Source organism: Callithrix jacchus, chromosome 12 (genome assembly GCF_049354715.1).
Source record: "Callithrix jacchus isolate 240 chromosome 12, calJac240_pri, whole genome shotgun sequence".
NCBI classification, from domain to species: Eukaryota; Metazoa; Chordata; class Mammalia; order Primates; family Cebidae; genus Callithrix; species Callithrix jacchus.
Window position 1 is genome coordinate 103,152,867 of NC_133513.1, and position 20,545 is coordinate 103,173,411.

The 20,545-nt window shown below is 48.8% G+C and overlaps 2 protein-coding genes across 12 annotated transcripts in view; one reads left to right on the forward strand and one right to left on the reverse strand.

Annotated features, from left to right (window-relative positions):
• MXI1 (MAX interactor 1, dimerization protein) overlaps positions 1-20,545 on the forward strand; it is a 75,052-nt gene that overhangs the window by 522 nt on the left and 53,985 nt on the right. Inside the window, exons 1-2 of one of the 11 annotated variants that reach the window (XM_054243308.2) lie at positions 102-193; positions 19,762-19,894. In XM_054243308.2, the coding sequence (XP_054099283.1) occupies positions 19,797-19,894 (98 nt within the window). In that variant the 5' untranslated portion in view covers positions 102-193; positions 19,762-19,796. Of the gene's footprint in view, positions 1-101; positions 194-17,983; positions 18,332-18,486; positions 19,126-19,761; positions 19,895-20,545 lie in introns of those variants that run through there. The other 10 variants (XM_078346475.1, XM_078346473.1, XM_009010263.4 and 7 more) reach the window with 10 other exon arrangements.
• LOC144578535 (uncharacterized) lies at positions 87-10,636 on the reverse strand. The gene is made up of 5 exons (XM_078344116.1): positions 10,581-10,636; positions 2,576-2,823; positions 2,380-2,423; positions 1,915-2,242; positions 87-386 (listed from the first exon to the last, which is right to left on the reverse strand). The coding sequence occupies exons 1-5, from the start codon at positions 10,634-10,636 to the stop codon at positions 148-150; spliced, it is 915 nt and encodes a 304-aa protein (XP_078200242.1). The 3' UTR covers positions 87-147.

Here is a 20,545-nt window from a genome sequence, read left to right on the forward strand (position 1 = left end):
TCGCCCACTTGGGCGATCCCTGTAGCGAGCTCGGCCAGCGCCTCCCCCCGCCCCCCCCCCCGCTCCGCCAGCCCCCAACATACACACATCCAGCCCTTGGCAGTAAAGCCGATGACACTGGAGAAAGGACACGCACGCACAAAGCTGCTAAAGATGTAACAAAGACCGGCAAGGAGGAGACAGGGGCCTGTCGGTGCGTCGGTCTGTCCGTCTCCGGCGGGCTGGGGCTGGGAGGATGGCCCCGCGGAGGAGCGGGGGAGTGTTGTTGTTTGCTGACAACTGAGCCGAGAGCTCATCTCTTTGAGGTCGCCTTTCTTCCTTTTTCTTTTCTTTTTCTTTCCGGAGCCTTCTCAGGCAGACAAGTGTTGTTTTTCTGTCGCTCGTTCCTGGATGGGGTGGGGATTAGAAGAAAGTTGGAAACCATAGGCAGAGCTCAGAGGTTCCAGAAAGAAAACACACAGACACACACTACAACAATAACAACCAAACAGCTCTCCACGGCGTGGGCTCGGCTGTGTGTCTCTCCTCCTTCGCCTTTTTCCTTTCCTCTCGCAGCAGGACTGGGCTCAGGCCATCATGTCCACGGACACAGTCCCCCTGCACCTCCGTTGTCCTGGGGTGCCACCGCCAACCCCCCCCCAAAAAGAGGCCGGCGGGGCCAGGCAACGCCAGCAGCTCGCCCTGGACACGCCGTCCTGAGCCCGAGAAACTTGGCCGTGGGGACGCGGCTAGAAGGAAACTTTGGGATCTTGCAGAAACAATAGTTAGGGAAGAAGGTGTGGGCTGTTGTGTGCTTTTTCTTTATTTTCCGGGAAACGGCTCCTGAGTGAGCGCGCAGGGCAAGCCAGGCAAACGCCTTCCTGGTCGATTTCTACCTCCCCCTCCCACCTCCAGATTCACGTGGAGAGCAGTGCGTGGGTGGGGGTGTGCTGGGAACCGCACCCTGGCTTGGCCTCTTTTTTGTATTTATTTGTTTCATTTTTGCCACTACCAGCCAGGTCCCCCAGCTTTCCCCAGGCAGTCGACTCAGCGCCCTAACGGGGGCACGCGTGTGCAGCGTATCCAGCACGGTCCTCAGAATAATAGCTATGAAAAGGAGGGGGACTAGGCAGACAGACCAACAGACAGGAGGAAACCGGGATGTTTAATGTGTCCGAACAAGTAGGAAGATCAGTGAGGCGCGAGTGTGTGTGTGTGTGTGTGTGTGAGAGAGAGAGAGAGAGAGAGAGAGAAGAAAGGTCCGATTGCAACGTGTCAGATCTTGCAACCTTCTCCCCCCACCCAACACAACCCTCAGACACAAAAACACTATCGCTGACCGACACCCCAGGTCTTCAGGGTCAAAGTAACCGTGTGTTGGCAGCGCAATTGTGCAGACGCTGTAAGGCCAAAACAAGGATTTGTGTTGCGAGGTCGGTGGTGCGTTCTTTTCTTTCTCTTCTCGCCTGTTTTCCCGGAGTGCCTGGGTTGCGAGAGAGGCGCATCACAGGCTGTGTAGCCGAATCGCTTCGCAATTATTCATGGTAGTGGTGTGCTATGTGTGCATTTGTCTGGAGGGTAGTTTCTGAAAAGCCAGAGCTGGTGGGGAGCTGGGTGAAGACGTGGTTTTGTTTGGTGTGTTTGCTTTTGTTGCAAGGGGGAGGGGCGCGATTTCTTTAGCTATCCTCTTCCCGGCTCCCAGTTCTCTGGAGTCTGTCCCGTGGCGTCGGCTTGGACTAGGGGTACACCCCAAGAGGGCACCTTGGCAGTGTGTGGCGACCCTGGCTTGCCCCCCCCACCCCCCAGAGAGGTGTGTTGAGGCAGTCGGAGCTTCCTCAGCGTCCCGCCCCCACTTCGCACCCGCAGACAATCGGAGACCTCCCCCCGCCCCACCCCCCACCCCGCCGCCCTGGCCGCCGCCACCTCGTTGTTTACCCCGTGCTGGGGCTCCGGCGTGGCCACCAGTCACGTAAGCAGAGAGCCGGGCGCGGGCTCGGGCTGTCCCGCGCGGGGCGGGCCCGTGGCGGCGTAACCGGGCTCCAGAGGCTGTTGAAGCCGAGGGGCTTCCTCCTAGCTTGTCTCCCAAGGCGTCCGCCCTGCAAATCTGCCAGCCCCCAAGAGGGGCTAGGAACCTTAGCGCCCTAGTCCAAGTCAACTTCGTGTGCGTAATAAGTCCCTCGGCCGCGCAGCCCCCCTCCTCCGGCCGGCTCCAGGCTGGAGTATTTTTAGCTCTCTCGCCGCTTTTCGCCGCTGCTGTTTGGCTCTAAATGACGTGATGCCAACGGCCCCCAGATTTCCCCGAGAGGTTGGGGCGCTGCGCCGTGCCCAGTTTGGCTGCAGAGACCCTGCTCCAGGCCCTCGCCCCGTCCCCAACAGCTCGGACAGGCTAGGGTGACCAACGGTAAACTCCGTGCGACCAGCCGCCAGGCCCTCTGTTATACCCCCTGCAAACAGAGGCGGCCCACAGGGGCCACTTTATCCCACCCCCTCTCCTCTCCTCCTCCTGCCGGGTCTGGGTCTCTGGGTACGGAAAACGGCGGGCCCTACATCTGTCTCGTTTTATGGGGGGGCGCGTCTTCGCGCCGGCGGCGCTCGCCGTTGTTTTCTGCTCGCTGCACACAATGCCCGCGCGTCACGGCAATCCGCGTGTGCACAGCAATAACGCGAGTCGGGGGCGGGTCGTGCGTGCGCCCGGCTCGGGCACTGCGGGTCGCTCCGCGCGCGCGGGGCTTGTTTTGCTCCGGAGCTCTGCTTTCCGAAACGCTTACATCATTCAGTCGTTGGGGGAGGGAGAGGGATCTGGGCGTTCCGATAGGATTCCAGCATCTACCAGGTCCCTGGTTTCTGGAAGGAAGCAAGGACCCTGGCTTTTTAGTTATTATTGTTGGGGGTGGGGTGGGGTAGTTTGTTGTGTACCCCTTTTTTTTTTTTTTTAGGTCACTACTGCAAAGGGCATTGCTGGCCGGCTCAGGTGCACAATCTCTCCGCCTTCATTTCAGCGAGTTCCCCTGTAATCACTTGATCTCGGTTTCTCCGCCTTCTCCTCCTCCCCCTCCCAGCTAGAGACACATGGTTTCCACATGGAGACAAACTTCTTTCCTCCGACTGGACTTGACCTAGCTGCGCCATTCAGCCAATCGGCAGCTCCACCCTCTTCTGACGTCACGCGTTGCTGAGGCTGGAGGCTTGGGGGTGGAGCCAGGATGCAAGCCAGGAAATCTCTGGGAGCTGTAGTGCGGCCAGCTGGTCCAGTCTCTTATTGAAGGGACGCTCTTCTCCCTGGAGATGAGTGTCGGGCCCGATTCTCCATTTCAGGTTCTGTGAGACCTTTTTGAGATGCATGGTGAACCCTGAGCTAACACGTTCCATTTTGACTGCTGCTTGCAAAGTACTTACTTGGCAGGAGCTTGCTTTATTTTCCGTCGTAGCCAGAACTGGTTTTCGTTGCCTTGTTGAGGTTTCCGTACTGGTAGTGTTCACCAAGTTGTGGCCCAATTGCTGAATTATTTCCAGTAGAGAGGTTGAGTTTTCTTGGGGGAGGGGTTCACGTTAAGTCACCCAGTGTTGACTCTATGTGCTAGGCAGGGAATTCCCTAGGAAAGGCAGGTACATTCTCCCAAAATTCCAACTGATGTGAATCTCTACGGATCAAAAATTGAAGGCCTCTAGAAATATTAATCATGAAGGCTGTGACCCTATTGCCACAAATGCAGAAGTTACATGTAAATAACCTCTAACATCATCACCTACATGCATTTTGAGTCCAGTGGAAGGGTAGGAATTAAGGACTGACTAATAAGTAGAAAAAGATTTTGGATAAGGTTAAAACTAAAAGAGAAGAGGAGATTCATAAAGGGATGTTATGTGCATAAGAGCTGGTTGGCAGGTAAGTGAAAGAAGCTGTGAGAGCATGTAAGGTCTAAGACGGAGGAAAGAAATGGGCTTCCCAGTGTCTGGGGGAGGTTGTTTTGGAGGCAACACTTAAGATAGGGAAGGACGATCAGATGAGAGTAGAAAGCCATAAGGCTCCTTGGAGTGGATCATCTGGGTTTCAGGGTGGGGTGCTTTCCTAGGGGCATGGACAGCCCAAGAAGCAGCCTCTTCATCCTGGTAGGGAAAGCTGCTGTTGTGTGGTGTTATTTGGCCCCACCCTGCCTTCCTGACTTGATCTCCTCTGCCTTGCCCTGAAACCTCTGTGTCTGCCCAGCAGGTACACCAGCAAGCAGGCTTCACAGTCGAACCTCTGTGCTTGACTGTTACTCTTCCCGTCTAGAATGCCTTCACTCTCTTACTCCCCTAGAGACATCTGTATCATACCTTCTCTTCAAGACTTAGGTCAGTTCCCACCTCCTCCAGGAAGCTTCCCCTGGCTATTTCAGCATATTTGGCTCTATTTCTTAAGTCATTGTAGTTGAGAGGATGAAAGCTTTGCAGTCATGTGGAGCAGGGCCCAACTTGCTACTCTACTGTTTACTAGCTATGTGCCTTTGGACACAACCTACTTAGCCTCTCTGATGTTCCATTTCCTTTTTGCAAAATGGGGATAAAAGTATGACCCTTATATCATTGTCAAACAACTAAACGAGGCACTGCACTTAAATATGTAACAAACCTGAAATATAATAGGTGCATGATAAATAGAAACTTCTCTGAGCTTTGATAATCAGTACCATGCACTTCTCTACTTCCTTCATGTGTGTTCGCTTTATCTTTACAAGGAGATTATTAGTAATATAAGAGAAAAGTATCACTTACAGTATTCATTGTATGCTATCCATTGCATATAGCACACCACTGGGCAAAGAGTAGTAGATCCTTAATGTAAATTTCTTGATTGGTTAGATTTGCCATTCACTAGCTATGGTACAAGGATCAGGTTTGGAGGCCAGAGGACACATGACAGCCTTTCTGAAGATTTGGGGAAGAGTCAGAAATACTGATCTCCAACTCCTTTGGGTGGTAAGACCAATCCCTGCAAGGAGATGATAGTTCAGACCTGAAGAGCTGAGACTGCATTCTGTGAACAGCTGTGACCCTGAGAACAAATAAGAAAATAGGAGACTAGAGTGACTTGTGCTGAAAGAGAGGGTTTTGATGGCAACTCATGTTCAAGCTGGTCACATTTTTGTATGACAACCATCTTATGAATTCATTCATTTTTCAAATGTATATTGAACATCTACTATGTGCAGATGCCTCCTCCTGAAAACTCTGTAGGTTGAAATATGGTGGGGGTGGAGTAGGGTGTTTGTGTTTAGTGGAGTTATGTGAAGAGCATTCTTAAATCGGGCCCTATTTCCTCTGCATCCTAAATTATGTTCCCCAGATTCAACTCTTTTTTATTTTTTTCCAGTTTTAAATATGATCTCTGCAACTGGTAAATGCCAGAAGAAGGCTTTTTTTTTTTTTTTTTTGAGACAAAATCTCACTCTGTCCCCGGGCTGGTGTGCAGTGGGGCAATCTCAGCTCACTCTGACCTCTGCCTCCTAGGCTCAAGCAATTCTCCTGCCTCCTCCTCCCGAGTACCTGGGACTACAAGCGCATGCCACCACACCCAGCTGATTTTTGTATTTTTAGTAGAGACAGGGTTTCACCATGTTGGTCAGGCTGGTCTCGAACTCCTGACCTTGTGATCCACCCACCTTGACCTCTCAAAGTGCTGGGATTACAGGTGTGAGGCACGATGCCTGGCCAGAAGAAGACTTTTTTTTGAGGATATGGTTATGGCTTTCAGAATTCCAGAGCTCCAGGGAGAGGGAACAGGACCTTGGAAGTTAGAGAAGCTGAATTGAGCCATTCCTGGTTTGGGAGCAAAAAGGAGGCTCCATTAGCTACCACGGCAAAAAAGTAGCTGCTCATCCATCTCTTGTCTCTGATCACAACACTCTCCCACTGACCCCTCCAGAAATGGGGATTATCATCTGGGGATGCCTGAGCAAAAGTCTACAGATTAAACTGATGAAAATGAGGAGGGTGCCAGCAGGCAGCAGTAGCAACTAATTGTATGGTATAATATCAGTAATGGGTCGCATTTATTGAACACTGACTGTATTCCAAGTATGGGGCTATACATTCATTATCTCCCCCAATCTTCACAACAACCTTATGATGGACACAATTTTATTACCCCCTTTAATGGAGGAGGTAACTGAGGAGCAGGGATGCCAGGTAACTTGCCCAAAGGACATATAGCTAGTAAGTGGCAGAGCTGAGATTTGAACTTAGGTCTCTGATTCCAGAGCCTATGCTCTTTTTTTTTTTTAATTACCATAAGGCTTTATTGTTGCAAAAAGTATTTGCCACCAAAATAAGTCATTTTATAATTCTAGTTATAATATAGTGATGCCACAATTTAGATTTATTTTCTACCTTTATGATTTTTTTGTTATTGTTTTTCATTTTTTTTTTTTTTGCAATGGAATGTCACTCTGTCACCCAGGCTGGAGTGCAGTAGCATAATCTCAGCTTACTGAAACCTCTGCCTCCTGGGTTCAAGCAGTCCTCCTGCCTCAGCCTCCCAAGTAGCTGGGACTACAGGTGTGTGCCACCACACCTGGCTAACTTTTATACTTTTTATTTTTATTTTTTAGTAGAGATGGGGTTTCACCATGTTGGCCAGGCTGGTCTTGAACTCCTGACCTCAGGTGATCCACCTGTCTCAGCCTTCCAAAGTGCTGGAATTACAGGTGTGAGCCACTGGGCCCAACCTGAACCTATGCTCTTAATTATATACACACGTACTCATTTTACAGCCAACAAATGAAGTCCAGAGGAGTGAAATGACTTACTCAAGGTTACCAGGAACCTGAATTCGAGCTGGTATTTGAAACACCTTGTTTATTGTCCAAGGTCTTCCTGTACACACCTTGCTTAGAAGTGGTTTAGAAGTGAAGCTGGAGATAGAATAGCCAACCAGAGACCTTTTTTTTTTTTTTGTCTTTCAGAGTCGTTCAACTCTCCTGGCCTTAACTCAAGTTTAGGGCTCCCAGGAAACACCACGCCCCGCCTGCTGCCTTTCCCAAGTCCGTCCTCTGGGCATGTTAGAGGACTTGGGCTGTTGCTATGGTACTGGGGCCAACAGCAGGTTCATCAAAAGCTGGGTCTTTTGCCTTTTGAAAAAAAAAAGCCCAGCCCTGCAGAAGCGAATTGGCCACAAAGATTTGCATCAGTCATTGTGGCTTGTTCTGTTTTAGATCCCCCTGCCTCCCTACCCCCACCCTCCTGCCTACCACCACCACTTTCTATAAATACAGTTGGATAAATATTGATTTAAACTGGGTTTCTGGAGGAGAAGCACATGCTTGCCCTGGCCCAGTCTTCACTTAGATACCACCAGTATGTCAGGCCTGACACACCTAACCCCCGACAGTTCTGGCTTCCAAGTGACCTGTTTTGGGGAGATGAATTGTGGTTTTGTGGCTTTTGAGTTTTAAAAAAAAGGTGGGGGTGGGCGGTGGGGAGAGAAAGAAAAAGAAATAAAAAAGTAACAACCCACCAAGAAATGGGAGTCTTCCTGCAGAATGAGGAAAGCAGTTTTCAGCAGGCAGAAATGGGGGGGCTTTATGATAATTTGGCCTTCTGAATCATTCTTTTCTCTTCCCATTTTTCTTTTCCCTTCACTCAGGTTTTGTTTTTAAAGGAGGCAGGTAGTAGCATAGAGCATCAGGAACAGAAGGAGCCCCAGAGGTCACAGAGCATCCATCATCCTTACTGTACTATGGAGTCTGAGACCCAGAGACAGACACTGGCTTGCCCAAGATGACACAGCAGAGGCAGAACCAGGTCCTTCTGGGCTGTGTTCCCTCCCACCTGATATGAGAATGGGTTCCAGGTAGAGCCCCACCCCCGGCATTTGTTTCACAGGTCCAGTGCTCATGAAGTCAGCAGTTTTCAAACCTGGTTTACTGATCCTAGGGTGTGTCGGGTATTGCAAAGGTCATTGCAGCATTCTCAATAGTCTTTCAAAATGAAGCTAACTTCAAATTGCCATACTTAGAAAAATATTGTCTTTTACATTTGAGGAGGAGGAGCTAGAAGGAGGTGGCAGTGACAAGATGGCTATCCCAAGCCTTGACTGAAGAGGAGGAATTAAAGTCTTGGGGGTTCCTTCTGGAGGTCGAGAGTGGCGCTCTGGGCTCACAATGGGGAGAGAGAAAGAAAGAGAGGGAGGGGGGAAGGAAAGGAATGGGAGAGGCTTCAGTTCCCCAGGGACAGACACCTGGCTCTTCTAACTTAAAGGAAGCAACTGTCTTTGATGTCATTGTACCTGAGTGACCTGGCTAGAGGTGTAAAAGCTGTCAACAGCTGACTTGATGTGTGTGGTCAAAAATAATGGGCATTTGCCACCATCATGTTGAGCAGGAGGCTCATTCTTTGCTTCTTCATCTTGGCAGAATGGGTGCTGGGCCCCTTGCTTATGAAACATTTTGAAAGTTCAGGTGACCCTTGGCTTGAGCAATATACTCCAGGAAGTATATGTAGATAGAATCCTTTTTCAAAAAAATTAGAGAAACTCTCTTGAAAAGGCCCTTGTGGCAACTACTTTAATAAGATGTGGAATTACGTTGTGAACCCATCATTCTCCCTAAATTTGTGTTCATTCATTCATTCATTAATGAAACCAGTACTTAGAGAGTATATACTTGCTTTATGGGAGGCACTGTGCTAGGTCTTGGAGGTAGAGTCCCTGCCTTCATGGAGGGTATTGCTCCAGAGCCAGGTTTTAGAGGGAGAGTTCCTGTCCTCATGGAGTGTATTATTCCACTGCCAGGTTTTAGAAATTCACTTGTCTTAAAGTGAACCCCAATAGTGCAGGATGGCATTTGACTTGAGCTATTTGTCTTTGGTTCTAGCTATCATTATAGACAGAATAAAAATTTAGCCTGAGCTTCCAAAAGGTATAGTTCCTTCCCTCCCTGCCTCCTGAATCTATGTTTAAAATCCTTTTTTGTGTGTGTTGTCACCCAGGCTGCAGTACAGTGGCACAATCTTAGCTCACTGCAACCTCTACTTCCTGATATCAAGTGATCCTCCTGCCTCAGCCTCTCGAGTAGCTGGGACTATAGGTGTGTGCTACCTTGCCCCACTGATTTTTTGTATTTTCTGTAGATACAAGGTTTTGCTATGTTACTTAGGCTGGTCTCGAACTCCTGCACTCAAGGGACCCCCCCACATCAGCCTCCAAAAATGCTGGGATTGCTGGCATGAACCAGCCTGCCCAGCCTAAAATCCTTTCTGTTTTTGTGTTTGTCCTTGTAATTTCTACAGATCTTTTTTTTTTTTTCTTTTACTGCCTGAGCTTAGGAAACTGTAAGCAGCCTTGTAAATAAATACATTCCACTCTGAGTTCTTTACAGATAGGGGCCTTCTGCACTTGCAGGATTGTCCACACCAGTGTTCCTCCCAAGTCCACTTGCCTGTACAACAGGCTCTTGGCCATAGACCTCTATCCAACTCCAGTGTCTGTAAGGAAATTTAAACACAGCAAAATTCTAAAGATAAACACACTGTCTTGAGGGAGAGGGAGATTGGGAAATTCAAACGAAAGCCAATAAAAGGGGATTTGGATTACCTACTATTTGAAATTTCTTTTTCTGTGTCTTTATTGCCATTAGTAAGAATGTTTGAATAAAGATAATTTGGGAGTAGGTAGGCTATTGTATTAAAGTGAAGGGCATGCCCAGGGCTGCTCTGGGCAAGTGAGAGCTGGCGTGGACTTTGTTTTTATTTCTGCAGGGGCCCAGAACTACCTTATGGTGCCCCTGTGTTATCTCCTTCTTACCTCCACCACAGCCTGACTGTCCTGCCATATTTCTTGGCTCCCAAGACTGTGCGTGCCTTGCATACGACTTTCATTTTTTTTCTGCCAGCTGTAAAACTGAGCTGAGTTCAACAAATAATTTCCAAAACCTGCCAGGGAGCCAAAAAGTAAAGCAGGTATGATCTCCAGTTCCAGGTCTATATTCTACTTAACATGATAGACAAATAGCAATCAATCAACAATTCTTGTCTATCTTTGGGAGTGTGATAACGTGTCCCCAAGAGAGCTGCTGACAAGTGCAGTGTCTTCTCTGTTTTCCAAATTAATAGTGATATGGCCTCCTATTATTGAGCATTTACTATGGGCCAGCACAATGCTAAGTGCTTTATATTAAATTCTCACAAACATCCAATAGTCAGGTGCTATAATAACCCTCATGTTATAGATGAAGAAAGCCTTAGTTTTAGCAAGGCTAACTTTCCCAAGGCCACATGCTAACAAATAGCAGAGTAGAGACTAAAACTCCAGGTTTTGCTTTCTTCCTAGAGAAACCTTAGGGCTCTGGGAAAAGCCCCAGGGAGTAAGAAATTTCCAAGAGGCAAGAGTTGGAATCTGGAATGTTTTAAGTTCAGGCTGAGGGTCCCCTTGGGGATGCCTCCCTGGAGCAACTTCCTTTTCTCCCCACTCATGCTAGGGTAGAGAGAGGGCAGTCAGAACCTCCACGGCCCTTTGGGCATTGACAGTGGAGCCAAATGGTCCCTTTCTCTAGATGGAGATGGTCTAGGGTGTCATTGCTTGCCTGTGCAGTACTACCTTGCCCAGCACCCCCTGGGGAACTCACCCAACCAGTAGGTCTCCTGTGGTTCTGCCCACTAAGATGTCAGGATGTGAATCCATACCCTATCAGGCCGTATTAGGCTTCCTGGAGGCGCCCGAGCTTGTAGGGTAACTGAGCTGGCCTGTACATGGAGCCAAGGGCTTCTGCCAGGGCAGCCAGAGGAGAGAAGCAAGTGTAAGCTGCAGAGATGAGCATTAAGTCCTTGCTGTCACCGTGACAGTGTGGGCTAGCTGGTTCCGGTCAGATGATGACATAAGCCAACCTCTTCCTTTCACTGATCTAGAGCTAGGAAACAAGAGAGATCTTAAATATAACTGGGTTTGGCTGGGCCCAGTGGCTCACCTCTGTAATCCCAGCACTTTGGGAGGCCAAGGTGGGTGAATCACCTGTGGTCAGGAGTTTTAGATCAGCCTGGCCAACATGGTGAAACCCTGTCTCTACTAAAAATACAAAAATTAGCTGGGCATGGTGGCAGGCACCTCTAATCCCAGCTACTTGGGAGGCTGAGGCAGGAAAATCACTTCAACCCAAAAGGCAGAGATTGCAGTGAGTCAAGATCCTGCCACTCTACTCCAGTCTGGGTGATAGAGTGAGACTCCATCTAAAAAATAAAAAAAAAAAAAGCCAAAATATAACTGGGTTAATGTTACTCAATTTTTAAAAGCCCTTCAATACATCCTGCCTCACTTAAAGTCCAAACTTCTTGCCATAGCCTTCACCACTGCGGTTCAGAGTGAGTGTGATTGGAGGATGGACAGCCTTGGTACCCCCTGGGAGCTTGTCAGAAATGAGACTCCAGGCCTGCTGCAGCAGAATCTGCATTTGCCACAATTCCCAGGTGATTTGTATGCTCCTTAAAGTTTGAGAAAATGTCCTAAACAGTTTTTGTGATCATCCCAGAACTCCCCACCCACCCACCTAAACGTTACTCCACCTTTATCATTTATCCCTTATCCTGCTCATCACAATTTACACTTATTCTACTTGTTTATCATCGGTCTGGAGGGCTAGAATAGAAGCACATAGAGGGCAGGACCATAAGTAATTTTGTTCATTATTTTATCTTTGGCATTAGCTTAGGGCCTGGTACATAACGATGCTTGAGGAATATTTGTTGAATAAATGATGAGTTTTCTTTCTTTAACTTTCTGGCCTAGTGTTTCTCAACATAGGAGTTCAGTTCTTGTACAGATTAGTCTGGAATGTGGCATTAACATCCTTGGTTCCCACCCACTAAATGCCACTGGGACCCATCCTCCCAGTCACTGTGACAGTAAAAAAGACACTCCTACAATGTTTCTGAAGCCTCCTAGTGTGATGGGATTGCCCTTGGTTGAGATCATTGCTTTAACCAATTTTGCTTGACCTGACACGATTGAACATAACATGATGTATGTTGTAGGGTCCAAGAGTCAGAAAATTCAGGTTCAAATCTGTTCATAACCTGTGTTACCTTGGGCAAATCACCTCACTGTTCTGGGCCTTATTTGTAAAATGGGAATCTCAGAGGAGTGCTAAGGATTAAATGAACTGACCAGAGAAGCAGCATGTCGGCCCTAGTTACGTGGTGGCTAGTAGGCAAATGGATGCGTATTGTTCTAGGAACTAGGGAGAATCCCAGCTTCCTAGAATCAGAACACTATTGCTGGAAGAGCTGGTGAGATCAGCTATGCCTTGGACAGGCAACATTATGGTATTTTTATTATAAGTGCTGCGTCTGAGACTGAGAGAACTCAGACACAAGGCGGCAGGAGCCTGTTGTGTGGTTTAGTGTTCAGGGCCTGGCTGGGCCTAAGCGTGACCTCCACAAGTTTCTGCTGCCTGGAAAAGGGTGGTGATGCCAAGGGGTGGGGGCAGGGCAACTCGAGGCCAGCTCCTGGCATGGGAGGGAGGGTTACCCAGGGCTTTGGCAAGAATGTGGGGCATCCTCTTAGCAGCAGCAGCAGGCCTCTTGCAGACTTTTTTTTTTAAGGATTTAAAAACACGTTACATCTAACTTTGAAAGAACAACTATTATAATACCAACATCCAGCAAACACAATAAAAAATACAGTTTACTTTTGCTTTCGAATATAGATGCAGAAATCCTAAACAAAAATATTAACTCTCGGAATTGAACAGTGCTTCAAAAAGAATAATGCACCATGGTTGACCAGGTTATTTGCCAGATATTGCTGAAAGTCACAAAATCTACCAGCATAAATGATTACAGGCACAAATTAAAGAATAAAATGCGATTACACTAACAAATGTTGAAAACTATTTGGGAGGCATTTCTAATGAAGAAAACTACTTCAATACAACAAAGATGTTTTTTTCCTGTGGTAGTCTTTTCATTATAGTGGAAGGGTGAGGTTTCGTCCAAGGATTGTGATCATCACCAGGAGTGAAGGAGTCGGCTCTGACAGCAACCTTTCCTTGGGGAAGGATGAACCAAGAACAGAAAGAACCAGCATTCGGATTCTTTGGGAATGTAACTTGATCTTGATATTTAAAGGATTGGGCCCCACAGGTTTATAAAGGCCTGAGTTCTAACCCTTGTTCCATCAGTTTGACAGCTGTTGGTCTTGGGTAGGTTATCATACGTCTCTCAGCCTCAATTTTCTTAACTGAAAAATGGAGACTGTATTGAGAAATAAGCTTAATGATACAAACTTCTATGTCATAAACCATGAAATGTTATTTGGGGACATATTCAGTAGGCATGGCCCTAGCAAAATCCTCCCAAATACCTTATCAGTAGCACCCTGGTGTCACCCCAAGCGGGGTGCTCCAGAGTAAGCAAGCCACTTAGATGTGCATAGTAATCGAGTCCTGCAATGCAGATTTCTTCTTGGATCCAAGTTCGTGCAAAAAAGAAGGAAAAGGACATTTGCGAGATTAATACATCCATTATAATCACTGAAATAGGCTGCTGTAATAAGGGCCATTTAATAACATGTAAGAAGCCCTTTTCTAAGAGGGAAGAGATGGGTCAGGATGGAAGTCAAGTGCAGCTGTTTTGAGCCTTTGCCAGTGGTCTGATCTCACCAGTAAAACTGGAGTTAAAAAACAACAAACTTCCAGATTCAGGTCTCTCAGATAAACACTGCCTCCCGCCGGCGTTCCCCCCACCCCATGTTCTTTTCCTTTCTCCCCTGCTCGGGCAGCACCTGAGTCCCTTGGTGCGTTTCTGTGTGGTTAGGATGTCAGCCGGCAGCCCTGGCGACTGGAGCCCTGGGAGGCAGCAGCTACCTCTCGGGTTTAGCATTACGTCATCCCTTCTAGACCCAAATTTATCTCGGCTGCACACAGACCCGCAGCTCTGAGCTGCCGCTGACTTGAGGAGAGCTTACGCATGAACTTAGGCAAGGCTGACTCACTGGGCAGAGGGAAAGGTTTTCTGCTGTTCTTCACGTTTCTGGGCTCTGGGGGGAGAGGAGGAGAGGAGGCTGCTGTAATCATTTTGGGGTGGGGGTTGGAAAAATGTATAGCTGTTATGGTTCTCATTTAAGGGCTTGGAGTTCACCTCCCCTGTCCCCAACGTTGATTATTTGAAAACACCCATCCTTAAAGATAATTGCAGAAAAGAGTGCCCTACTCGGTAAACACTTTGCAGTTTCAGGGAAGTTCTCCTAAGCACAAGGTGTCATCAACACAGTGACTTTGGACTTGTAACCTAACCTCGTGGCCCCTTCCTGTCTCCCCATTTCTCCTCTGTGAAGAAAACATATCACCCTCCATTGTTAATGAATCTGCAATACATCACTTGGAAATTGTCACTAAGTAAACTGCGCTGAGAAAGGATCCTTAAGAATTAAGGGCTTTGCATGCTTCTTTCAGAAGGCAGATTGTCCCCATCCATGGCTGTGATGGTTATAGGCCTGGGGGATTCTGGGGCCTTTTTCCATTTTCAAATGACTCCCTTGAGAGACAGAGATATACTTTAGGGAGAGTACAGAACAGAGGCCATGGGTAGGATTCCAGGTTATGTCAGTAGACTTTAGAGGCCTTGCTTTTCCTGTTTCCCCATCTACATTTGTAGTACAAACTTGATTCATCCGGGGAAAAGAAAGGCCATGGCTGCCTCTGGGTTCCTTCCGGCTGAGACTGTTGCCGAGGGATGGTTTGTGGGTACCATTACTTTCCCGTGGATAGAGCCCTAAGCTTTGTGCTGGGGAGGCCCTTATAGCTGATGTCCCAGGAAGGACTCCAGGAGGCAGCCAGAACAGGGAGAAGGAAGTGACATCTCAATTGCTTTTAGAAAAGGCTGGAATTTCCTGTATATGAATCAGCCCTTAAGACTGCCCGCCATGATTATCGTCTCTCATTTTCTTCAATGCAGGTGGCCTTTTGGTGAGTCTCACTCTACTTTCCATGTTCTCATCTCCCTCTTGGCCATGGCTCTAGAAGAGGGGCTCTAGGTTAACTCACTGTGGAAGGCCAGGCGTACGCCCCTGGCCTCTTGCATCCAGGCATCTCTTCCTTACCAGGCATGGCTCTGTGACTTCTGGAATTAAAACCATCTTGAATTCATGTATATTTTCAGTTTGTGCTACTTTTCTTGATTGCTTGTCACACAAGTTTACCTCCTATTGAGAAAAGTAGAGTTGTATTTGTTCTGGCTGAGTGCAGTGGCTTACACCTGTAATCCCAGCACTTTGGGAGGCCAAGGTGGGCGAATCACGAAGTCAAGAGTTTGAGACCAGCCTGGCCGATGTGGTGAAACGCTGTTTCTATGAAAAATGCAAAAAATTAGCTGGGCATAGTGGTGGGTGCCTGTAATCCCAACTACTTGGGAGGCTGAGGCAGGAGAATCACTTGAACCTGGGAGGCAGAGCTTATAGTGAGCTGAGATTGGATCTAGCCTGGGTGACAGAGTGAGACTCCATCTCAGAAAAGAAAAAAAAAAAAAGAGTTGTATTTGTCCTAAAACTGCCTCTTTTAAGCTCCTGGGGTAGCCCATGGCAATTTTGGATCTAAAGCTTTTAAAGAACCTATCCAAGGTGGTGGAAGCCAGCTTCCAGCCTAATACTTTCTACCCTCAGCTAACAGATGTTCTAAATGAACAGTATTTTCTTTTAAATAGTCCCACCCCTACCCAATATGAACCTTGTTGAAGGTGGAGGGTGGTTGTTACCAACACTCAATGGGAAAGCCCAGATCCAAAGCGACCTAGTCAACAGCTAAAAAAGCACAGTCCGTTTTTCAAAGCCTTTACAAAAAAAAGTTCTTCTGTGGCTTGGGAACACCTCTTATTTTGGGTTTTCTTGCATTTGATGGAACAGCTATTTGGTTCTTAAATGTGGTGCCAAGTGTAATATTTAAAAAGACTGGCAGAATTTTGCAGCTTGTGACCTCATTGGAGATTTTGTTCACTTTCCAAAAAAAAAAAAAGAGAGAGAAAAGAAAAAAAAAGCTATGAGGGAAAGGTACGTTAAAATGCAGCATGAAGCTGGTAACATTTTTAAGAGGGTAAGATTTCTATCCCAAGATGGTATTTTCTGCAGGAGCCAATGGAATGACCACAGGGAGGGGGAAACTCCCCCCTCACCAGGAGCTTCCTGTTATTTTGGATGACAACCAGCAGGTTAAAATAATTGGGGTGGGAAAACGTTATGGCTATGTTTACACGGTTCCCAGCTTGCTCCTAGAGATTCAGCAAGCATGAACCTCTTGTCCTTCCTCTCCCTAGATCCTGTGTTACCAACTTGGGGGAAGGGGAGGGATTTTGTGCCCCAGGAGACGTTTGGCAATGTCTAGAGGCATTTTTGGTTGTCTCATCTGAGGGGTGGTGGTGTACTACTGGCATCTAGTGTTTAGAAGCCAGGGATGCTCCTAAACATCCTGCAAAGCTTAAAACAGAGGCCCTGCCCCAGGGAGGAATTACCCAGACCAAAATGTAAATGATGCTAAGGTCGAGGAACCCTGCTCCAGAGGGCAAATTTTTAAATGGAGGACTTGGAAAGCGAGTGGCCATGAGAGCAGTGAGTGGCAGTTTTTTTTTTTTTTTAATTGAGTCTCTTATCACCCAGGCTGGAGTGCAGTGCATGATCACAGCTCACTGCAACCTCTGCCTCCTGAGTTCAAGTGATTGTCCTGCCTCAGCTTCCCAAGTAGCTGGGATTACAGGCATGCACCACCACGCCCACCTAATTTTTGTATTTTTAGTAGAGACAGGGTTTCACCATGGTGGCCAAGCTGGTCTTAAACTCCTGACCTCAGGGGTTCACTTGCCTCGGCCTCCTAAAGTGCTGGGATTACAGGTGTGAGCCACCGCGCCTGGCCAGTGGTAGTCTTTTAAAGTGGTCTCTTGCTCCCTTTAGCTAACTTTACCCTTTTTAGCTACAGCGGAGAGCATAAGAGAAAACATCATCGTCACTTCTATTTACTGAGTGCCTAGTATATACTACTAAGTGCTGGAATTACTGCATTTAGTCTTCACAAAAAGCACTACTGAATACACGAACCTCGAGAGCAGGTTCCACCTGTTCGTCTCATTGCCATGCACACTAAGTCTAGTACAGTGCCTGGCACATGGCACACCCTCAAGGCCGTGGATATGATCATATCCACAGTATATATGAGGAAAATGAGGCTGGAAGAGTTCACACAGTCGGTATAAGTAGCAGAGTCAGGATTGGAACCAAACTCCGTGTAACTCTGGCACCAACTCTTATCCAATGAAATATATCCTTCCCTTGCAGCAACAAGGAGAATTTTCTGGCGCCTAAAAGCACTTGTGAGGGACTGAGGGAGGAGAAATTTTTAAATACCATTAAAGAAAAAAAGTAATGACTTGTCTGTGTGGAAGCTGAAGTGGAAGAACGGCCTCATGGAAACTCTCTCATGAAGTCATCCTCGTTTTTGAACAGCAATTTTGGCTTTTCCAGTTTCTGTGTGTGCTGTTGGTACAGGTGTGTTACTCTTCTCATTTTGCAGATGAGGAAACTGAGGCACATAAGTAACGTGAGAAAGTAGGAGATAGAGGACTGGAACATGACACTTCGAATAAGGAATGCCTCAGTTCCTGGGCACCCGCAGGGAGTCGCTGAGAAGCAAGTTTTCCCGGGAGTAGACTCCCAGCTCGTTCAAACCCTTCCCATTCCTACATCGTGTCTGGAGGGGTAAAAAAAAAAAAAAAAAAATCCGCTCGCTCAAGTCCTTCCCATTCCTACAACGTGTCTGGAGAGAAAAAATAAAATCCTTCCCTCCCAGAAGCAAAGCCCCGCAACTTCTTAGTCTTCCCTAGCGACAGGAAAGGAAACCCAGCGAAATTACGCCTTCCGACGGCCTTTGCGAATCGTGAGGAACGCAGGCGCCCTGAAGCGGCGTGCGCACTACGATTCCCGGCAGCCGCGGGCGGGGGCCGGACTACATTTCCCAGGGGTCAGAGGCGGGGGCGGGAGGGGGCGGGCCTTGGCGATGCTCCCGCCCCTCCTCCGTGCTCGCGCCGAGAGGTAAACAAACCACGCGCGGGCTGCCCGCGGCACGGCGGGCGCGGCTGGCGCGGCGGGGGCGGCGGAGAGCGCGCCGAGCCGCGGCCGGGCTGGCCCGCCCGCCCGCCGCACGTGTTCCGGGACGGCGCCGGGCCGTAGCCGCCAGCGGCGCCTCCTGTTGGCCTGCGAAGGGAGTGCGGAGAGGCGCCGGTCACCACCCGCGGTGCCCATGGAGCGGGTGCGGATGATCAACGTGCAGCGTCTGCTGGAGGCTGCCGAGTTTTTGGAGCGCCGGGAGCGGGGTAATGGCTGGGCACCGCTGCGTGAGCCCGCGCGGTACTAATCTTTGTGGGGAGTGCGGTGCAGCCAGTGAGGAAGGGCACGCGTGTGAGGTGCGCGCATGAGGGGAGGGGCGTGTGAGGGGAGGGGCGTACGCGAGTGTGAGGGGAGGGGTGTGGGAGGGGAGCGCGCGTGTGAGGGGAGAGGCGTGCGAGTGTGAAGGGAGGGACGTCTGAGGGAGGGGTGCGCGCGTGTGAGGGAGGCAAGTGTATGTGTGAGGGGAGAGGAGTGCGCGTGTGAGGGGAGGGGCTTGTGCGGGGAAGGGCGCGCGGGTGTGAGGCGTGGGGCGTGTGAGGGGAGGGGAGCACGAGTGTGACGGGGGCGTCCTCGTGTGTCGGGAGGGGTGCGCACATTTGAGGGGAGGGGCGTGCGGGTGTGGGTAGGGGCAAGTGAGGGGAGGGGAGCACGCGTGTGAGAGGAGGGGCGTGTGAGGAGCGGGGTCCGCGCGTGTGCGAGGAGAGGCGTGTGTGGGGAGCGTCGTGCGCGTGTGAAGAGGGGCGCGCGTGGGAGGGAGGGTGTGCGGGAGGGGTGGGCGCGTGGGAGGGGGCTTGCGCGGGCTTGCGCGTGAGGAGGTACGCATGGCGAGGTGTGTGCTAAGATCGTGAGTGGAGGCGTGTGTGAGAGGTCGCGCAGGTTCTGGGAAGGTGCCTGGGTGCGCACGGAGGATGGGGCTGTGGGTGTGCGGGGAGCGGGAAGGAGCAGGTGGAGGGGAGTTGGAGACAGGGCTGTCCCGGGCTGATGAGGTGACAGTGAAGCCGGGAGGGCCCCGATGCTGGAGAGGGTGCTGGGAGGTGAGAGGAACGCGAGTGCTGGGGGGTCTGGGGAGGAGAGGAGGCCAGGAGAACACCGAGATGGGGAAAGCGGGTGGAGAGGGGGCAGATGACTCGAAGCGTGGGGAAGAGGCCTTTGAGGATCTGCGGGGTGATGAGATGGGGTCCTTTAGGGGTGGCAGCCCAAGGGGATGTAGAGATGGGGCAGGAAGAGCGGGATCTTGGGAGTTGTGGTGTTAAGAGAGAAAATGTCCTTTTAAGACTGTTTAAAGTACACAAAAATATTGTGCTTAAAAAGAGACACTTTAAAGAGAGTTGAAGGTAAAGGGGAATTTTGAGGCAAGTGAAATCAATGAATGGTAACTGGTCAAAAACGTCTTCTAAAGCAACTGAAATTCCAAAAAACAACAACAACAAAAAACTCCTTGGGAGAGAAGGATTTGGGGAAGGAGTAAGAAATTATTTGGATTAGAGGAGGTATCAAAACACCTTCCAGCTGGTAGGATGCCACAGGGATGTCAATCTTCTAATCAAGAGTGGAAACGTTTTACCTCTTTTCCTGCTTTCGAAAACCTGTTTGTGCAAAGACCTCGGATTTGTTGTTCAGTGGATTTGGGTACCATATTCTTAACATAGATTTTTTCTTGCTCTCTTCAGAGTGTGAACATGGCTACGCGTCTTCATTTGCCTCCATGCCGAGCCCCCGACTGCAGCATTCAAAGCCCCCACGGAGGTTGAGCCGGGCACAGAAACACAGCAGCGGGAGCAGCAACACCAGCACTGCCAACAGGTAGCAAGTTGGGAATGCTTAGAAGAGGGAACTGGAGGAAGGAGCACATTTCTCCTGTAATCCCAAGTCTGGAGGAGCAGCACTTGTTGGGTTCCTTTACCACTTACCCTAGAGATTTGGCTCCTTTAAAATAATGAAGGCTGGGAATCATAACCTGGTTTTGCATGGAAGGGAAGGAATAGAATCTGGAAAGACAACCAGAGAGGTTCTTGCTGGGGTTATTAAAATGGTGAGGTCTATGACTCAGAGGACAGTCAGTTGAGAGACTTGACAGCTTGTGTCCATGCAGGCAACCACCTGCTAAAAGTAATTGTGGGCTGGCTTTCAATATTCTGGCGAAGTTTAGGACAGTTCAAGAAGATTTTTTAAAAAAATGAGAAATAGGTCTGGCAGTGTTTAAAGCACAATCAAGGGCTTTGTTAAAGGAATAAAAATATTCAGGTAGACTTGGTAGTGAGCAGGTTTGGTGATTTGTTGTTCAAGGAGGAAAGGGAAGACCATGCTGTAAAAGTTTTGTTTCTTTAAATAAGATTAGATTGATTGGTGGACTCTTAAAGCAAAGATGAAAAAAAAATCTGCTTATCTTTCAAACAGAATAGATCCTTTAGAATATACTTGTCTAGATGTACTCAGATAGTCTGAGCCTAGTGG

Bases quoted from the DNA above. Each gene is read 5' to 3' on its own strand.
- LOC144578535 (XM_078344116.1), bottom strand. From the start codon at position 10,636: ATGGATTCACATCCTGACATCTTAGTGGGCAGAACCACAGGAGACCTA. The intron at 2,824-10,580 runs GTGAGTTCCCCA...GCTTCCTTCCAG, and splicing joins ACAGGAGACCTACTGGTTGG to AAACCAGGGACCTGGTAGAT. The intron at 2,243-2,379 runs GTTGGTCACCCT...CACGTCATTTAG, and splicing joins CTGGTCGCACGGAGTTTACC to AGCCAAACAGCAGCGGCGAA.